At 49.5% G+C, this 16,058-nt stretch overlaps 1 protein-coding gene across 18 annotated transcripts in view; it reads right to left on the bottom strand.

Moving 5' to 3' along the window:
• FBRSL1 (fibrosin like 1) overlaps positions 1 to 16,058 on the bottom strand; it is a 514,372-nt gene that overhangs the window by 89,761 nt on the left and 408,553 nt on the right. For 13 of the 18 annotated variants that reach the window (XM_082774368.1, XM_082774373.1, XM_082774370.1 and 10 more), the window contains one exon: positions 6,299 to 6,352. The exons of the other annotated variants lie outside the window; for them this stretch is intronic. In XM_082774368.1, coding sequence (XP_082630494.1) covers positions 6,299 to 6,352 — 54 coding nt within the window. The remainder of the gene's footprint in view (positions 1 to 6,298; positions 6,353 to 16,058) is intronic. 18 annotated transcript variants of the gene reach the window in all.

The raw sequence follows: 16,058 nt of genomic DNA on the forward strand, positions 1-16,058 counted from the left end.
AAAAAATAAAGGAAATACAGAGCCCTTTGTAAAACACCAGATCTACAAGCTACACGGCCATCCAGTGAATAGGGATGTGGTGCCACTATTCTCATTTTCCACTCGGAAAAGCGCAGGCACAGGCAGGAGAGGTGCCTTGCTGAGCTCGGCGGTGGCACTGAGGAGCACACCAGGCAAGCCTCCAGCCATGGGGGCAGGCTCCTGGGGCATTTTAGGGATCTCGAGCAGTGTTAAGAGGAACGAGATGTTATTCACTGCACACCTTACTCATTGTTATCTATTCCATACTCCAACTCTCAGGACAAGGAGTAAAGTAACCCTCAGAACCCAGCAGCCACATGCAAAGACATTTTTACTGAAATGCTAGCAACCAGAAAATCAGCAAGATGCTTTTAGGCACATTTTAAGTCAGATCCAGAAAGAGAAATGGAGAAAGCAAAGCAGCAGAAGCAATGAGCATTTTTATCTTCCAATCTTCTTGCACGTAATTCCCAGCTAAGGGATTTAGCTGTGATGAACAGGACTGCAAGATACAGAAGCCAGATACAGCGTGTTTGCGATTCCTCCCAGGTAGGCGAGTGCAAAATCCCTGCCCTTCTCTCTGCCTGGGCCATTCATCTTACCCAGGTGATGGAAAGCCACTCTCCCGGCGGGTGGTCCCGCTCTCGCAGCCCGTAATGCCTAATTGTCACAAATCAATTCCAACCTCAGCGCTCAGGCTGCTGCTACCCTGGTCCCCTTTCCATCCCTTTCTCTTTAAACGGATCGCAGCCCAGGATCCTCTCGTGTTACTAAATCAATCCTTGGACACAGCGCCTCGAAAAAACAAAGAGGCAGCAACGCGTGGGGCTGACCGCGGCCAGGCGATGAGTTGACGTTATGCAAGGCCAGCCTAAAAAATGTCAGCTCGGTGTGCCTGCGCGTGTGCACACACACATGCCTCCCATTTTATTTTTTTGTTCAATTGGAATTAATCAGGCACGATAAACACTGTTTGTCTCCTGAAAGCAGCAGTGGGGGGATGAAATATGCCTCTTAAGCTTATCAGCCTCAGCGCCACTGAAGAGAAAGCTGGCTTCTAAGCCCAGGGATAATGGGCTGTCCTTTCAGGAAGGTATCAGAGGTCTCAGGAGAGGGAGACAGCACAATGGTGTGACCTTCAGCTAATAAAGCCCACCCTAGAGTCCAAAGAAGCTTGGGGAATATTGACAAAAGTTCATATTTACAACAGCCTGGACTCCTTCCAGATACCATTACCAGTTTAGAGAGCTGCAGCCTCTGTACATACACTCACACAGGCTTTTATTCTGCCTCCTCCTTTCTTTCTTTGTTCCCATGCTGACAAAAAAAAAAAAATTAGTCAGAAAATGGCAATTCTTCCGCTAACAAGGCCCCACCAGCATCTTTTTTAATGAAGAGAGTTATTTAAAATTTCAATTTCAACCTCAGTGCTATCCTCTACTTGAAGGAGATTCAAGGCCTCTCGCAAGGATTCTCAGTGCGTCATCATGCTCATCAGGAAGAAAGCATATGTGTTTTCGTGGAAAATCTGCCGATGTATTTATACTTTTTTTTAAACAAAAAGGCAGCCAACATATTGTAAAATGAGAAGGTTTTTTTTTTTTTTTTTTTTTTTTTTTTTTTTTTTTAAATAGGCACTAGCAATCAGTGCGGTCCCAGTCAGAAATACTAAACCAAAGCTTTTTCGGGCAGAAACTGATCCCTTCCCCCTTACCCTGGTCTGCGTTGTGGTTAACAAAATGAGGTTTTTAGCCCATAACTGGAGTGCATAGGTACGACTGGAATACAAATAATAAATAATATTTTAAAAACTATTCAGGCAGTAAGAAAAGCCAATTTCAAAACATAAAAACTGTTTGAAGTGAAAGTTTCATTTTTCCGCCTCCTAAAGTAGTTCCAAAACAAACATATAAAAATAAAGGTTCGGAGGAAATCTGTTTTCAAGGGTAATTTCACTGAAATCAATATTAAATCTCAAAACATTTAATGGAAATAGCATCTTCAGTGACAGAAGTGTTTTGACCACACTTTTCAATCCAGCCATGCCGGTCTGCCGTTTCTATTTATCTACCCCATAATTCATATTTGCCATCCTGAAAGCGATCTTGCGAGGTTTCAAAAGGGATCCAAGAATTGCAATAGGTCAGAACTTCTCCCACATAACATCTTCTATAAGGTGCCCCTGAACCTTGGCAGCCTCATTCATCACACCGCTATTTAACACGAGGTATGGCCTTGAGACCAGGGGAAGGTGCCTCAACAGACCCCTACAGAGACCACAAAAATACTGCATTTTTAGCTGTTGCTTTCCAGCAAAGAGCCCCTTTCCACCAACAGCTAGAGTTATGCCAGCTACACAAGCAGTTTTCCAAATTCTTAGAGTTTTGGCCCAAGTATGCATTTTATCTGTCCTTTTTTCCCACCCAGGCACATTCAACAACCGGGAGTTCAGCTGCGTGGTGACAGCCTGCCTGAACTGCAAGCAGTCAGGTCAGGCATTCACGTTCTGCCTGCTCCCTCACAGACAAGGCCGGCTGCATTGAGGCTAATAGGACAACGCACGCGGGGCCTGCATGGCCCACAGGACTGGTAACAAGGAGGGAAGCCTTCAGCTGACAGCCACCATTTCAAAACCAAGCCTGATCCTACAGACACCCTGTCCCTGTAACGAGGCCTGACATCCTCCCACTGCACAAACCGAGGTATGAGCACCCAGACCCCCACGACCTTGGGATGCCTCGACTTGGGATGCACCGCTCCTGCCTCGACTGCAACCAAGCTTTGATCAGTGTCAGGGCTAACCACCCTCTGTCCTTGCCCCCCAAAGGTGCTCCCAATTACATCTGTACTCCCTCTAGAGGTGAGCTAACAGAATCAGTAAGTGGCACTGAATTCAGGAGGTGGTATAAAATACCGGAGAAGACATACAAAGAGAATAAGGACGTCAATATCGCCATCGGGAAAATGAAAACACATTTGTCTTGGAAAAACATCAACTAATTGATCTGTGGGGAAATAATACAGAACCATGCTACTCCGCAGGAAGGAGGAAGTTGGGAAGGTGAAAGGTATCAGGTTCACCCCGCAGGGACCAGTAGCTCTGCTTGGGAAAGCCAGAGCTGAGCAAGCAGAGTGCCCATCGCCACCCCCACCCGAGGGCAGGGGGATTGAGAGAAGACCTCTGAAGCAACATAATCCACAGTTCCCCAGGGGTGAGATCAGGTGCTACAGATGATGACCTAAAATATTCAGATTCAAAGTCCCAGTGTAATCCAAGCAAGACCGATGCTCCACACACCGTGCCAAGGATGTGAGGTTACATCTCCTGACGCTCCTGGCTGCCTCCGAGGCCCTAGCTAAGCGCTTTTCATTGCCTAACCTTTAAAACATAAGTTTTTATTTAACAGTGAGTTCTTACTGAGAAGCTCCAGAGACGAATGTGCCTGGTTGTAATTTTATACCTGTTTTCTGTGGCAGAACCCCCGGCTATCAGGAAACCACAGGGCATTAAGTGTACCCCAGCGAAGCAGACAGGTCCAGGACACGCTTTCCAACTGAGCGTGGAGAGGTAACTGCTCCCAACTGCTGTCCTCCTCACTTCCAAACCACCAAAAAGCTCAGAAAGTCTTGCTTTTAGGACATGCTTCTAACACAATGTTGGAGATAAAAGGCTGAATAAAGAACAGAACAGGTTTTGTCCTGAGAAGCTCCGAATCCCACCTGTGGCTGATGCAGCCCTGCTCTCCAGTACCCTGTCTTTGAGCACTAAAACGAGAAACCCAAATTACCCAATTGTGGTGTCACATGATGTAATGCAACGCTCTTGTCTTTGAGCCAAGAGATAAAGTAATCAGCGCTTGAAATTGCTACAAATTACGACCTAACATTAGCTAAGACCACGGCGAGATATCAGAGGCCTGCTTCCCTCAGAATTTCTCCTTGCTGCCGTGACGTGCTCACACTGAAAATCTTCTCCTGAACAACTGCCTGCCTAAAATACAGCACACCCTTACCATAAAGTCCTTTGTTAAAACATCTTTGCCATAAAGCTGCAAAACCTTGGCTCCCAAGTACATTAAATCCTTATAAACCTGCCTTCATTTTAACCGCGCAGTATTTCAAGACACAAAGCGCTTCTTCTGAGAGATAGCACTTTAATGAGGAAAAGGGTAAAATATATAAACCAAACCTCATTATAGCATAATTTCTAGGAGACAAGCATGCTGTTATAAAAAAAGCCATGGCAATTGCATTTCACATGGCTTGAAGATTTAATACTCTTAAAGAGCCACTGCTACTCTCAACCATTGGCATTGTTTTGTTCCGAACCTAACAGAAAGCAACCAGAATCATGGGCCCACCGCCAGCTATATATTTTACATTCTGTAAATTCTTGCAAATGGCAGATTCAAATCTAGTCCATGCTCACAAAATATAATGCACGTCAGACAGTGAGAGACTGACTACAAGTTGCTGTGCATACTTTTACCTTTAAAACCTCTGTTCTTAAAGGTTTCTGATTTAAACACGATGATGTAGCATAGACATGGTAAATTACCCAAACCAGAGCCAATTCATGCTGAAATGGAAATGCTTATAACGATACAGCTTGTTCAAAGGTTAACAGTGATGTCAAAAGAAAATGCAAAAAAAAAAAAAAAAAAAAAGGAAAAGAAAAGAAAAATCTATGGTATAGACATACAAATGAAAGTGATGGGTGTCACACCGTTTAATACCAGCTGTCAGATAAGCCAGGGTAACAAGGACATCAAAGGGGCTGCAACTGGTTTCAAAAAGTGAGAATGCTGGATTTTTTTAAAAAAGCTGGAACTCGGTTACCTTCTACAAAGTGTCAAATGGAACAAATCCCCCCAGCCAACCAGAAACACTTCAATGGAAGAAAAAACCACTCTCCTGAAAAACAGCCTATCCATCTTTCTGCAGAGCATCCTGAATTACACTGGTCTGGAAGACTTTTAAACTTAATCTAATCAAGAAGCCATTACTGATTACAGTTCTTACATATTAATCTCCCAGCTGTAACTTCTGAAATGAAAGCATAGCAATGGTTAGGTATTAGCTACAATTGGTAGAGAAAAGAGTGAAAAAAGATGAGTGCAAAAGTCACCTGAGACAACTTTTTTTTTTTAAGAAGCAAAAATCCACAAGCCCCAAATAACCCCACCCCAAAACCAACAGCAGCTGGAGGGGATGCACTTCACAGCAGCTTGACTTGAAGCACACGTAACACTGATTGATGGATACTGATAGTGAAGACACTGGTGGAAAATTAAACCCGACAAAGCAACAAGATTGAGAGAGTTTTTTTTTTGTGTTTCTAGGTATTACTTCATAAAATTATGCAAGAAGGGTCAGAATTTCAGCAAATGATCATTTTAGCTACTGTCACAGATCAACTGCAGCACAGAAGCCTGGCACGTAACTGATGCCTATAACCTGGTTAGGATAAGTCTTCCCCCCTTATCTCTGCTGTAGCCTACAGCGAATGAAATTCTGGACTGACGGGTGCTTGTTTTTTCTGATTAACAGAAGGTTCAACTTGGCATGGTTATGGTGATGGAGTAGCACTCCTGATGGCAGCTCTCACAGAGGACATTTGAGGAGAACACCATGCGCCAACACTTTGTCCAAACACAGAATCAGTGACCTCGCTGTTGGGTCCTGCTTCTGAGATACTCCTACAATTTTTCATTTCTACTGCTGTGCCTCTTCTTTCCAAGCCCTGAGCAAGAGGCCAACAGATTCCTCCCCCGCCCTCACCACTCCCTGGTAAACCACAAGAGGCTTTTCCAGTTCTTATCAACTTTGCCACAGGAGAAGACAGCAGGCTGGACGAGTCTGAATGAGTATGTCAGCACACAAATTATCACAGGATGTCTGGCATTTAGGTAACCCAGCCTAGCACGTGCCTTCCCTTAACTCAACTCTTCTGCTTAGCTGGGCAAGGAAGAAGACAACTGCAAGTGAGTGCACATGCTACTTGTTGCTTTACAATCTACCCACTTTCTCCCTGAGTAACAAGAAAAATTGGGGTGCTAGAAATGAGAAGGCTTAGCACAAATGCGTAATGAGACCCTGCTAACGGGTTAACTGACATGGAACTGCTAACAGTGAATTGGCTTGGAGACAGCAGAAGAAAAAAAAAGCAAAAAAGGGGAGACAGAGAGCAAGAGACAGAGACAGCAACCAATTCAGCTGCAAGAAATCAAGCTAAATCAGTCCCAAGTGCCCGTGTTGGAGAGACTTGATCTCATACCTTGCTTGTTATCAAGGCACTCCTGATACGAGTCAGCTCCAGTTCCGTTGAGGTCTACAGACAAAACAAAAAGTTTCATTCATATCAAACGTAAATATTAGAAACGTCTCAAATGGCAGCCTTGCTGGAGCAACATGTTACGTGCAAATAGCGCTAGTTCTTTACAAGGCCATGCGGGTTTGCTGACATCAACTGTGCTTTGTTACCAATGAGCAGCAATGAACAGACAGCAGCCAAGTGTGGGAAACGTACATTCGTCCTCAGTAGTAGGTGCTGGGTGCTGTCCTCCCAGCCCTGCCTGCCTGCCTTCATGCTGCTGAGGGCACCAGGGGGATGCCACCTGTATTCCTTGTGCCCAGGGAAGATGGAGTGTTTGGATTTGCATCTATCATTATAACTTCTCCTGCAGACCCTGTGAAACCATGGGTTGAAACCACTGTATCCTGACGGACAGGCTGGAATACACTGCTTTTTTGCTCATGGTGCTGCACTCCCTTTTGGTTTTCAGCTACTACATCATGCTACAGACAACTGAAAATACAAGAACACTTCCCAAACACTACTCTTCCATGGAGCAACGTAGTTACCGCTAGAGTTATTTGATCAGCAGCAGGAGAGGAGCTGGTCTGTGCTATGAGAGTGGAGCAGATGCTGAGGCTCCTGTAACCCACAGTGCTCCATGCAAGGAAGATACCCGCCTTTGCCCGTGGACAGCATCCAAGCACTGCTGAGATCACACATGTGCTGCATAAACAGCATGGACATCACCTAACCAAACCCTTCATCTTCATGAGAGGTTCAACTTCATTTCCTCAGCTGTGCGCAAAAGTGGGTTAGCAGAATCAGGTTACAACAGGGCTTGGACCTCAGAAGCAAACCAAAGAACGTCCGTCCCAGCGTGGCTTCTCCTCCTGCTTTACAATCCAGTTCAACCACAAAAAAACGGCTCACATGGTCTTTGAGAACGAATATGAAATACATCTGTAAACCCTGGGCAAACTAATGCTCTTTCAGCATCTCATGTGCACTGTATGTACCGTGCTATGTGTGTTCGCACACATCAAGGGTCCTCAAAACGTGAATGTTTTGTACAACTCCAGCGTGAGAATGCAAACGGTGCTCAAGTCAGTCCTGTCATAAAACTGAGGGTAGGGAACCACTCAGCTCACTGGTGGCCTGGTACTCCTTCCATCCCAACTCCAGCTGCACTGGACGCAGCTCCTGCACCAAACTGGTTTTGTCTGTACGATCACAAATAGGACAGCCACCAGTGTGAGACCCAGAGTGGGCACCCCACCTGGGCAGACGAGCTGACCACCCAGTGATGCTGCTTCAGCCTCACCGCCAAGAGCATCAGCACAACAGCAATGAGCCAACTTCTTCCTGACGATGTTCTTCAGGGCCCGAAGATTAGAAATACCATTCTCAGCACAAAAGGCACACCGCAGCTACCAGCTCCCACCCGGACACCTGCAAACAGCTTTATTGCTGCACCTGCAAGAAGTGACCAGCCCCCGAACACGACGGTTCTCTGCCATCACTCATGTGGCGAACGCATTCCCACACAACCTGCCCTTCTGCCTTTGCTCAGCCAACAGCTGGCGATGGTTCCTTGCTCGTACAAAGAGATCCCAATCGCAGTTAAAAGGCTTCACGTTCAGCAATAGTATTTAATGAACAAAAAAGCAAAAATTAAAGTTGCCCCACCATTTGTGTTGTGTAAATCCCAGATAATAGATCTTCTCCCTAATCCTAATGAGGCCTTCCTATTAAAATCTTTATTAGCTTTCAGCTCTGCAGATTGCCCAAAGGCTCATCAGTTTCCCTATCTCTCAGTACCAAGATCTGCTTTAACTTTTACAAATAGCTCTAAGATATTTCTCAGCTTATCAGCATTGCCAAGCAGCCTGTCTTATCATTACTATTGCAGATAAAATAAATGAGCTCAGGATGATATGAATAATGGCATTTTCTGTAGGCTGGTTTCCCATTACATTTTCAACAGATTGTAGATTTAAACTTCAGCACAAAAGGAAAAAACTAAAACAGCAGCAGAGGGGGAAGGGTAGCTTTTTTCCCTTTCCATTTACCTTCACTGCCTTACAGCACAGGCTACATTTTTAAGCTCACCTGATGTGAGCTAGTAATTAATTTTGATAGGGAGCAGAAACACCTCAGCCCCGCTTTCTCTGAAGACCAGAAGCACAGCTACTTCTGGGATGTTTTTTCAGCTGCATTTGTTGCAGAGAGGCGAAGGCGAAATTGCACGCTGCCTAATGAAGCCATCTTCATTAGTTTGTTCCTTTCCCTAGCAGCCTAGGAACGCCAGCCAGGTTGGGAATTGAAATCATGAAAAGCAACAGAACCGCATTTGAATTAAAAGACTGGGCTACAAAGGTCTCCGACGTCTGCTCCTGGCTGATTAGCACGAGGCGCGTGCGGCACAGAGCGGGTCTCGCCCAGCACGCTCGGGGTACGGCACAGCGCTGGCAGCAGACGAGGAGGCTGAGAGACGAGCACATCCCTTCGCCTTCCCGACAGCAAGCAGGGAGGTCATGTTCTGGCAACCATTTTCTGCCTGGTCCCCGCAGCAATCGCTACAGGGTTAAACGCTTTTCCATTCCCCAAATTCCTAGCCCTGTCACTGTATCAAGGTTATCTATTATTGGCAGTGACAGGTGAAAATTAATCTCCTAATTATTTCTTGCTGCGTAATCTGCACTGAAGGAGTAACATAAAAGGATTACAGTACACCCTCTACGGAAGGCTTTGCTAGAGAGCCAGTCATCCGGGGAGATACAAGGTATGCGTTACAGAGATAGTTAGGAAGGATTTCCAACCATTTTGAAGGCAGACTACACTGGAGCTTTACACCCAACAACTCTGGAGCAAGGATCTTAACAGCATAAACATTTCTCATTGTTGATTATTGCACAGGGGAAAGAAAAAAAAAAGGTTTATACCCATCATGTTGCTGATTTTCCTTTGGTATAGCAACTACTGCATAACAGCATCCATGTACAGATGCCATCCTCCCTCCCAGAAAACATGGCAAACAACTCGCCCTGCTTGCTTTAATTGCAGATGAAGAGACTTGTTACAGATTGCCCTGCAAAGTAACTACATTTTCCACAAGAATATCAGCTAGGCTAAGTGTTTTCAAAGTATGTATTTTTTAAATCCCACTTTACAGGCAAGCCAGGAGTATCTCTGGTAACACCACAAGCAGCCACCCTGAAATGGTGCCTTCACGTGAACTCCAGCTCCTCACTTCCCACCCACCAGAAAGCAAGGCTTATCTTTACAGCATCAGAACAACACCTTTTATTTAGCTTCAGCCCTTTTGGTGCAGCTGGGAAAGTCAAATGGGTGTTGTGAGGAACCGACTGTCCCACGTCCAAGCTGAAGTTGGGACAAGCCAGCATCCGTGGCTACCTCAAGGGAAGCTCTTGAGCCGTGACGTGCCCAGGAGATGGACAACACAGGCACCTGTGAAGCTCTGAGGGGAACGAGACAGGGCAGCAAGGAAGATCACTGCCCTAGCGTCACCAGCTGCCATCGAGCCCTTCCACCAGTATCAAAGTACTTCCATTTTCTTTGATGCTGACCTTTTCCACTGGACACAAACACCGAGTTCCTTTATGCAGTCTCTCAGCACTTCATCCCAGCGCTGCCTTCCACCTTCCTGACAGCCAAGCCCTGCCACAAACCCGGAGAGCCCCACAGGGGTTCGCAGCACGCTGCCACCGCTCTGGGGCACGTTTCCAACCCTGGGCATCTCGCAGCCTGCTGAACCAGAACTGGGCACTGGCACTGAGCTGAGCCGAAATAAAAGCACCCAGACACCCCTCAGACCCCGACTGTCCCGAGAAACCGAGCCGTACCTCGGTAACTGCAGTGTGCCCCAGCAGCCACACGGTGGCATACAAAATACTACAAAATATTATCAATGAAAAGCTGAAATAGGGGGCCTGCACTTCAAAACAGCCATTGCACCTTTAACTTCCTAAAAATAGTTGGAGCAACGCGGCCTCAGTTACCAGAGCCGCCATCAGGGGTCACTGCACCACCTCGGCTGGTGGCAGCTGCTGAAGCCCGCTGCAAGCACTCGGCAAAGCCGCAGCACATTTGTAACTCCGGGGGAAAAAAAGCTGGACAAACCATCTGAAACGTTACCAGAATCACCGGCACACAGATTGCAAATGAGCAGCTCAAATTAGGCAAATTCCCCAGCAGTGACAGAGGTGTGAAGGTTTTTCACCCCTTCCCTCTGTTGGTTTTCACACCTCACGGTCCGCGCGGGAGCAGGCGCTGCCAGGTAGCTCCGTGCTCAGGTCCTGAAGGCTGAAAGTTCTCGCTGGGCTCTGAACGTAAAAAATGCTGAAGTGGGAAGGGCAGGTGTGGGGAAATTAATTATTTTCCTGGTGCAGGCAACTGCTACTAAAAGTGTAAGGACAGACTTCAGTAATTTTTAACAGGCGCTTTCTTCTCCAGCTCTAAGTCAGCTCTGAGGCAGTCCCAGGGAGAGCACGGGGACTCTGGAAGCACGTCTCCAGCCACCTGGGTTGATGAAATCCACGAGATCACATCCATGCATTGCTGGGTATTTCACTTTCACTGACAGGAGGAGGACGAGAGAATCTGTGTTTACACCACAAAGGCTTGAGATCTGCTTTGCTTTAGGACTTTCAGCAGATAAGCATCAACAATGCCATGAAGCCTAGGACAGGGCATGAGCCCTTCATGTTTTACTGTGGTGTTAAATACAGAACAAAATTATTGACTTGAATCTCATCTTCTGTGGAAGTTTTAATCGCACGGTTACCTAATCTTACGCAGTAATTATCAGAACAAAAGAAACGTGTGAGGAGGCAAAGCACCCACCTACTAACATACCAGCACTACTTTTAACGAGCCTATTTTTCAGTAATATGTTTTGCTTATGGAAATCTGAAGAACTAATTCTTATCCAAAGGCATTTTCCCCAAATGCTTCATCACCAACCTCATTACGCGATACAGGAATTCTCCCGAGGGATATTATGTAATGGCAATTCCTCCTGCCTCTCCCTAAGGAGCGCGTTTCTCATTACATCTCCTAGTAATTGATCAGTCTAGGAAATCATTTCTGGTAAAACCATATGTTTCTTTACCTGGTTCACTATTCCCATCTTTATTCAGAAGGATGAAAGACTGCAAGAAACCCTAAAATTTCCATTTCTGATGCAGAACACCAACCTCTGCTCAAACGTGCTATTAAGCGAGGAGCAACGCGTTCACCTACCTGCCTGACTTCAGATCTTGTAAATTCATAAAGTCATTAAAATTAAGCAGCCTGCATTTCTTATTCTGATGACACAAATAATTTTACTTCACTGAATCTTCTGTAATTGCTTCAAAAAAAGAGTGCTTCACATTCAAATATAACCACGCACCACAACCCCTAGTTATTATGGGTCACTCGACACAAGGATGCTGGGAGTCACAGAAGGAAAAAAAAAGATTTAAGGCGGAAAATGACATCTACATCTGTGCTCTCCAGAAAGTACCACACAGCACGGAGCAGCTCACTGAAGAATGCAGCCCTTTCCATAGGCACTTTTGTCAACATCCGCACCATTAAATACCTCAGCAGTTCTCAGTTTAAAAAGCAACACCAGCAAAGGCTAGGGTTTGGACCCTCTCCGGGAAGTTAACACTTCACATCTCGGTGTTCCTGCAGAATAAATACCAACTGCTAAATGCATGCAGTTTATCAACGGAATTCAAAGCACACTCCGATCCCTATTTTAACTTAGAAATACCAGAGCTGCTTTTGATGCTGCTGTTCGATTTGGCCAGCGCAGGCCAAGGGTTCCAACAGATGACTGCATGTCCCGATAGAATAACACGCGGATATATTTCGCTCGTTTGCCAGCCTACTGTTTGTTTATGAGCACAGGCTGACCCTCTCTGATAAACAAGGCTTAAGGTTTCACTCAGAATAGCCCACCTGCCAGACAGAATGAAATAAAAAAAAATAAATCACGCTCTGCTGGTGGAAAAGCTGGAAGGAGCCGAGCAGCACACTGCCGTCTTTGTTCCGTGCCGTTCATCTCCGCTGGAAGGGAAGTCGGGCAGTCCGAGCCGGCACCTCTGGGCTGCAGGGCCGGGCAGGAGGGAGGCTGCTGTCACCGGGGGAGAATTCTTGGAGAGCACCAGAAGTCTCCCGCTTGTAGGAAGTTAATGCCGCGCGTACAAATCAAGCGGCTCGTCCTTGTAAGTCCGCATGTGGGGAAAATCCGATTTATGCATAAACATAAACCTCTGAAGTCAATTCTGATCGGGGATGACCGGAGATTTAACTCCCCTAGACATAAGAATGGGAAGACTATTTTCCTGTAATTCCTCAGCAGCCCTTTCCAGTTGAGGCAGAGTTTCTTCCCAGAATTGATAACGAAGTAAATAATCCCAGCTTCCACTGCACAGGGGAGACCGGGTAAGGACAGCCTCCGAGACCCAAAGCAATCGTTCCGAACAGTAACTTACATAACAAGAAATTATCTTCGTTACAAAATTAGGTTAAAAGGACCTCAGATACTGTAATGTTACCAAAAAATCAGGACACGCATTGAGGAGATTAGCTAGCGAGCAGCCTCGTGAGATAAATGCGCAACTTCAAGAAGATTTTGCAAGCCTAAAAAACATTTTAAATTCCATCGAGATGAACAAGCCTTGGCCATTTCCAGCGCTCCCGCTTCCCTTCCCTCTGCCCTCGCCTTATTTCGGAGCCCTTCTCCTGAGCCAGCCTCAGTTAACCACTGACCTGGAAACCCTACTTCAGCGCCCCCCCTCCCCCCGAAATTTGTCACTCCTAAACCCACAAGCTTTAATTTCTTAACGGGATTACATCCCCCCTTTGGGGCCAAGCAGGCGGTGTAGAGGTGCAGGAGGTGTGGGGGGGCTGCCCCCAGCCCCGCTCCACAGCTCGGCCCCTTTGTGCCTGGGGGGCTGGGGCAGGGCAGGGGGCTCCCGGGGCTCCCACCCCGCAGCACCGGGACCCCCCCGGGGGGCTTTGCCCTGCCGGCAGCGGGGCCGGAGGGATGCGGCTGCAGCGGAGGAATGCGTGGAAAGGGGGGGGGGGGGGAGCTGCCTGCATCCCGGCGGCTCCTCGCCGCTACCGCTTCTGCTTTTTTTTTTGTTTTAAATTCCCCCCCCCCCCCCCCAAACCCGAGGAGGGGCCCTCGAAATAAGGCAGCGGCGGCCGGAAAAATCAAACCGCGGCCCCGAAAGAGACAAAAAGGGAAGGGGAGGGGGGGCTGCACCCCCCGGACACACAGACACACACACACACACAGACAGACGGACACGAACCGCACGCCCCCCCCCGCCCCGCTCCTGCCGCCCGCAGCCCAGCGCCGGCACCGAACCGCGGGGCCGAGCCGGGGGCTCCGAGCCCCCCCCCGCCCCCCCCGGTACTCACCGCGCCGCCCGCACCATGCCGAGCCCCGGGGCCCCCCCGGCGGCAGCGGCACGAGGCGGGGCCCGGCCCGGAGCTGCCCCGGGGGTCCCGCCCGGCTCCTCCGCCGCAATCCTCCGGGGGCTTTTGTTCGCTGCGGGCCGCGGGCAGCTCCGCTCCGCGGATTTTTTTTTTCTTCTCTTTTCCTTTTTTCACCTTTTTGTTTTTTTCCTTTTCTTCCTTTTTTTTTCCCTCCTTTTTTTTTTTTTTTTTTTTTTTCTTCTCCTTTTTGTCTTTTCCTTTCCTTTCCTTTGTTTTTTTTTTTTCCTTTTTTATTCGCGGCTCAAAGTTTGCGGCTCCTTCGCCCCGGAGCCTCCCCGGGCAGATGCCGCTACGGGGCCATCACCCGCGGGCGCGGCGGGGAACGAGCAGAAGAAACGACGACAAAAAAAAACACCAAAAACCCCCAAAATCACCCCGAAAAAAAGAAAAAAAAAAAAGGGGCTAAAACCCCGGCCCAGCACGCGGCACCAGCAGCACGGCAGCGACCCGGGCGGCTCCGGCCGGCGTCCGACGAGGTCTGAGAGGAGCCCGCGCACCCCACACGAGCGGCCCCGCGGCCAGCCCCGGCCCCATGGGGTCTCGCAGCGGCGCTCCCCGCGGCTCAGGGCCCGGCGGCCGCCACCAGCTCCCGGCCGGGCAGCGCCGCCCCGAGCCCGAGCCCGAGCCCGCCCCGCACCGGTCCCCGCTCGGCTCCGCGCGGCGCCGCCGCTGCCGCTCCTCGGCCGCTCCTCGGCGGACGCTGCTCCGCCCGCCCCGCCCCGCCCCGCCCCGCCCGGCCCGGCCCTGCCCAACGCCAGGCCCCGCCAATCCAGCGCCGAGGCACCGAGCGGCACCGAGCGGCACCGAGCGGAGCGGAGCGGCCAGGAGAGGAGAGGAGAGGAGAGGAGAGGAGAGGAGAGGAGAGGAGAGGAGAGGACAGGACAGGACAGGACAGGACAGGACAGGACAGGACAGGACAGGCTCCGCTTGCGCGTGCCCGCCCGCCCCGCCCCGCCGGGGGAGTGCGCGCAGGTGTGCGCGTGCACGTGTGTGTGTGCGCGTGTGCATGGTATGTGCATGTGCATGGTCTGCATGTGTGCATGGTCTGCATGTGTGCATGGTGTGTGTGTGCGTGCGTGGTCTGCATCTGTGTGGGCTGTGTGTGTGTGAATGGCCTGTGCACTTGTGCATGGTCTGCATGTGTGTGTGCATGGTCTGCATGTGCATGGTCTGTGCTCGTGCACGGTCTGTGTGTATGTCTGCATAGTCTGTGTGTGCATGGTCTGTGTGTGTGTGTGTGTGTGCATGCACATGGTCTGCGTGTGTGTGTGTGTGCATGGTCCGTGCACTTGTGCATGGTTGTGCACGGTCTGTGTGTTTACGCACAGACTGTGTGTGTGCATGGTCTGCACGCATGTGCATGCACGGTCTGCATGTGGGCTGCACATATGCACCCATGGTTTGCACGTGTGTGTGCATGGTCAGTGCATGTCTGTGCATTGTCTGCATGTCTGTGTGGTCTGTACATGTGTGTGCATGGTCTGTGTGTGTGTGCATGGTCTGTGTGTGCACACACACCACCAGTTCTGGGCATCCGTGGGTGCATCCTGTGGCACACTGCGTGTGTGCTCTCTGCATGTTGGTGTGTGCATGCACACGGCCTGAGTGTGCACGGGGTGTGCGTTCATGCCATCTGCACTCACACGTGCACGGTCCATGTGTGCCCGTGTGCTTCCCTCCCCACCCAGCTGCTGTGCGAGGCTGGATCCCTCCCTGTTTCTCAGGGCACAGCGCTGCGTGTCCCCGAGCTGCACCCGGGGGGATTTGGCTGGAGGCGGCGGGAGAAGAGGCAAGCGGAGGAAACGCTTCATCGTGATTAACCTCCGCGGTGCAAAACAGTTGTTAGTAGGTACATTTAAAGTATAATTACCGGCGGAGTGATTCATGGGGGCTTTAATAAATGGTTAATCAATGGCCACGGGGGCCGGCAGTCCCGGCTGCCTGACACGCCTGGTTAGTCCCCGCCGCAGTAAACGTGATTCATGGGCACGGGGGCAGCCCCCGCGCAGCCGCTCACGGCCCCCCACGAGCCCGCGATGCGCTGGAGCCACTGCCCTGCCCTGCACTGCCCTGCACCGCTCAGCACCGCCCGGCCCTGCTCAGCACCGCTCTGCCACCCTGCAGCCCGCAGGGCCCCCGTGCCGCAGCTGCCTCGCAGGTAGGGAGGGGAAAGGCAGCGACCGAGCACGGGTTTCATCTGGCCTTGAGAAATTATCTGAAA

The sequence above is a fragment of the Aythya marila genome (assembly GCF_965140915.1).
Source record: "Aythya marila genome assembly, chromosome: 17".
NCBI classification, from domain to species: domain Eukaryota; kingdom Metazoa; phylum Chordata; class Aves; order Anseriformes; family Anatidae; genus Aythya; species Aythya marila.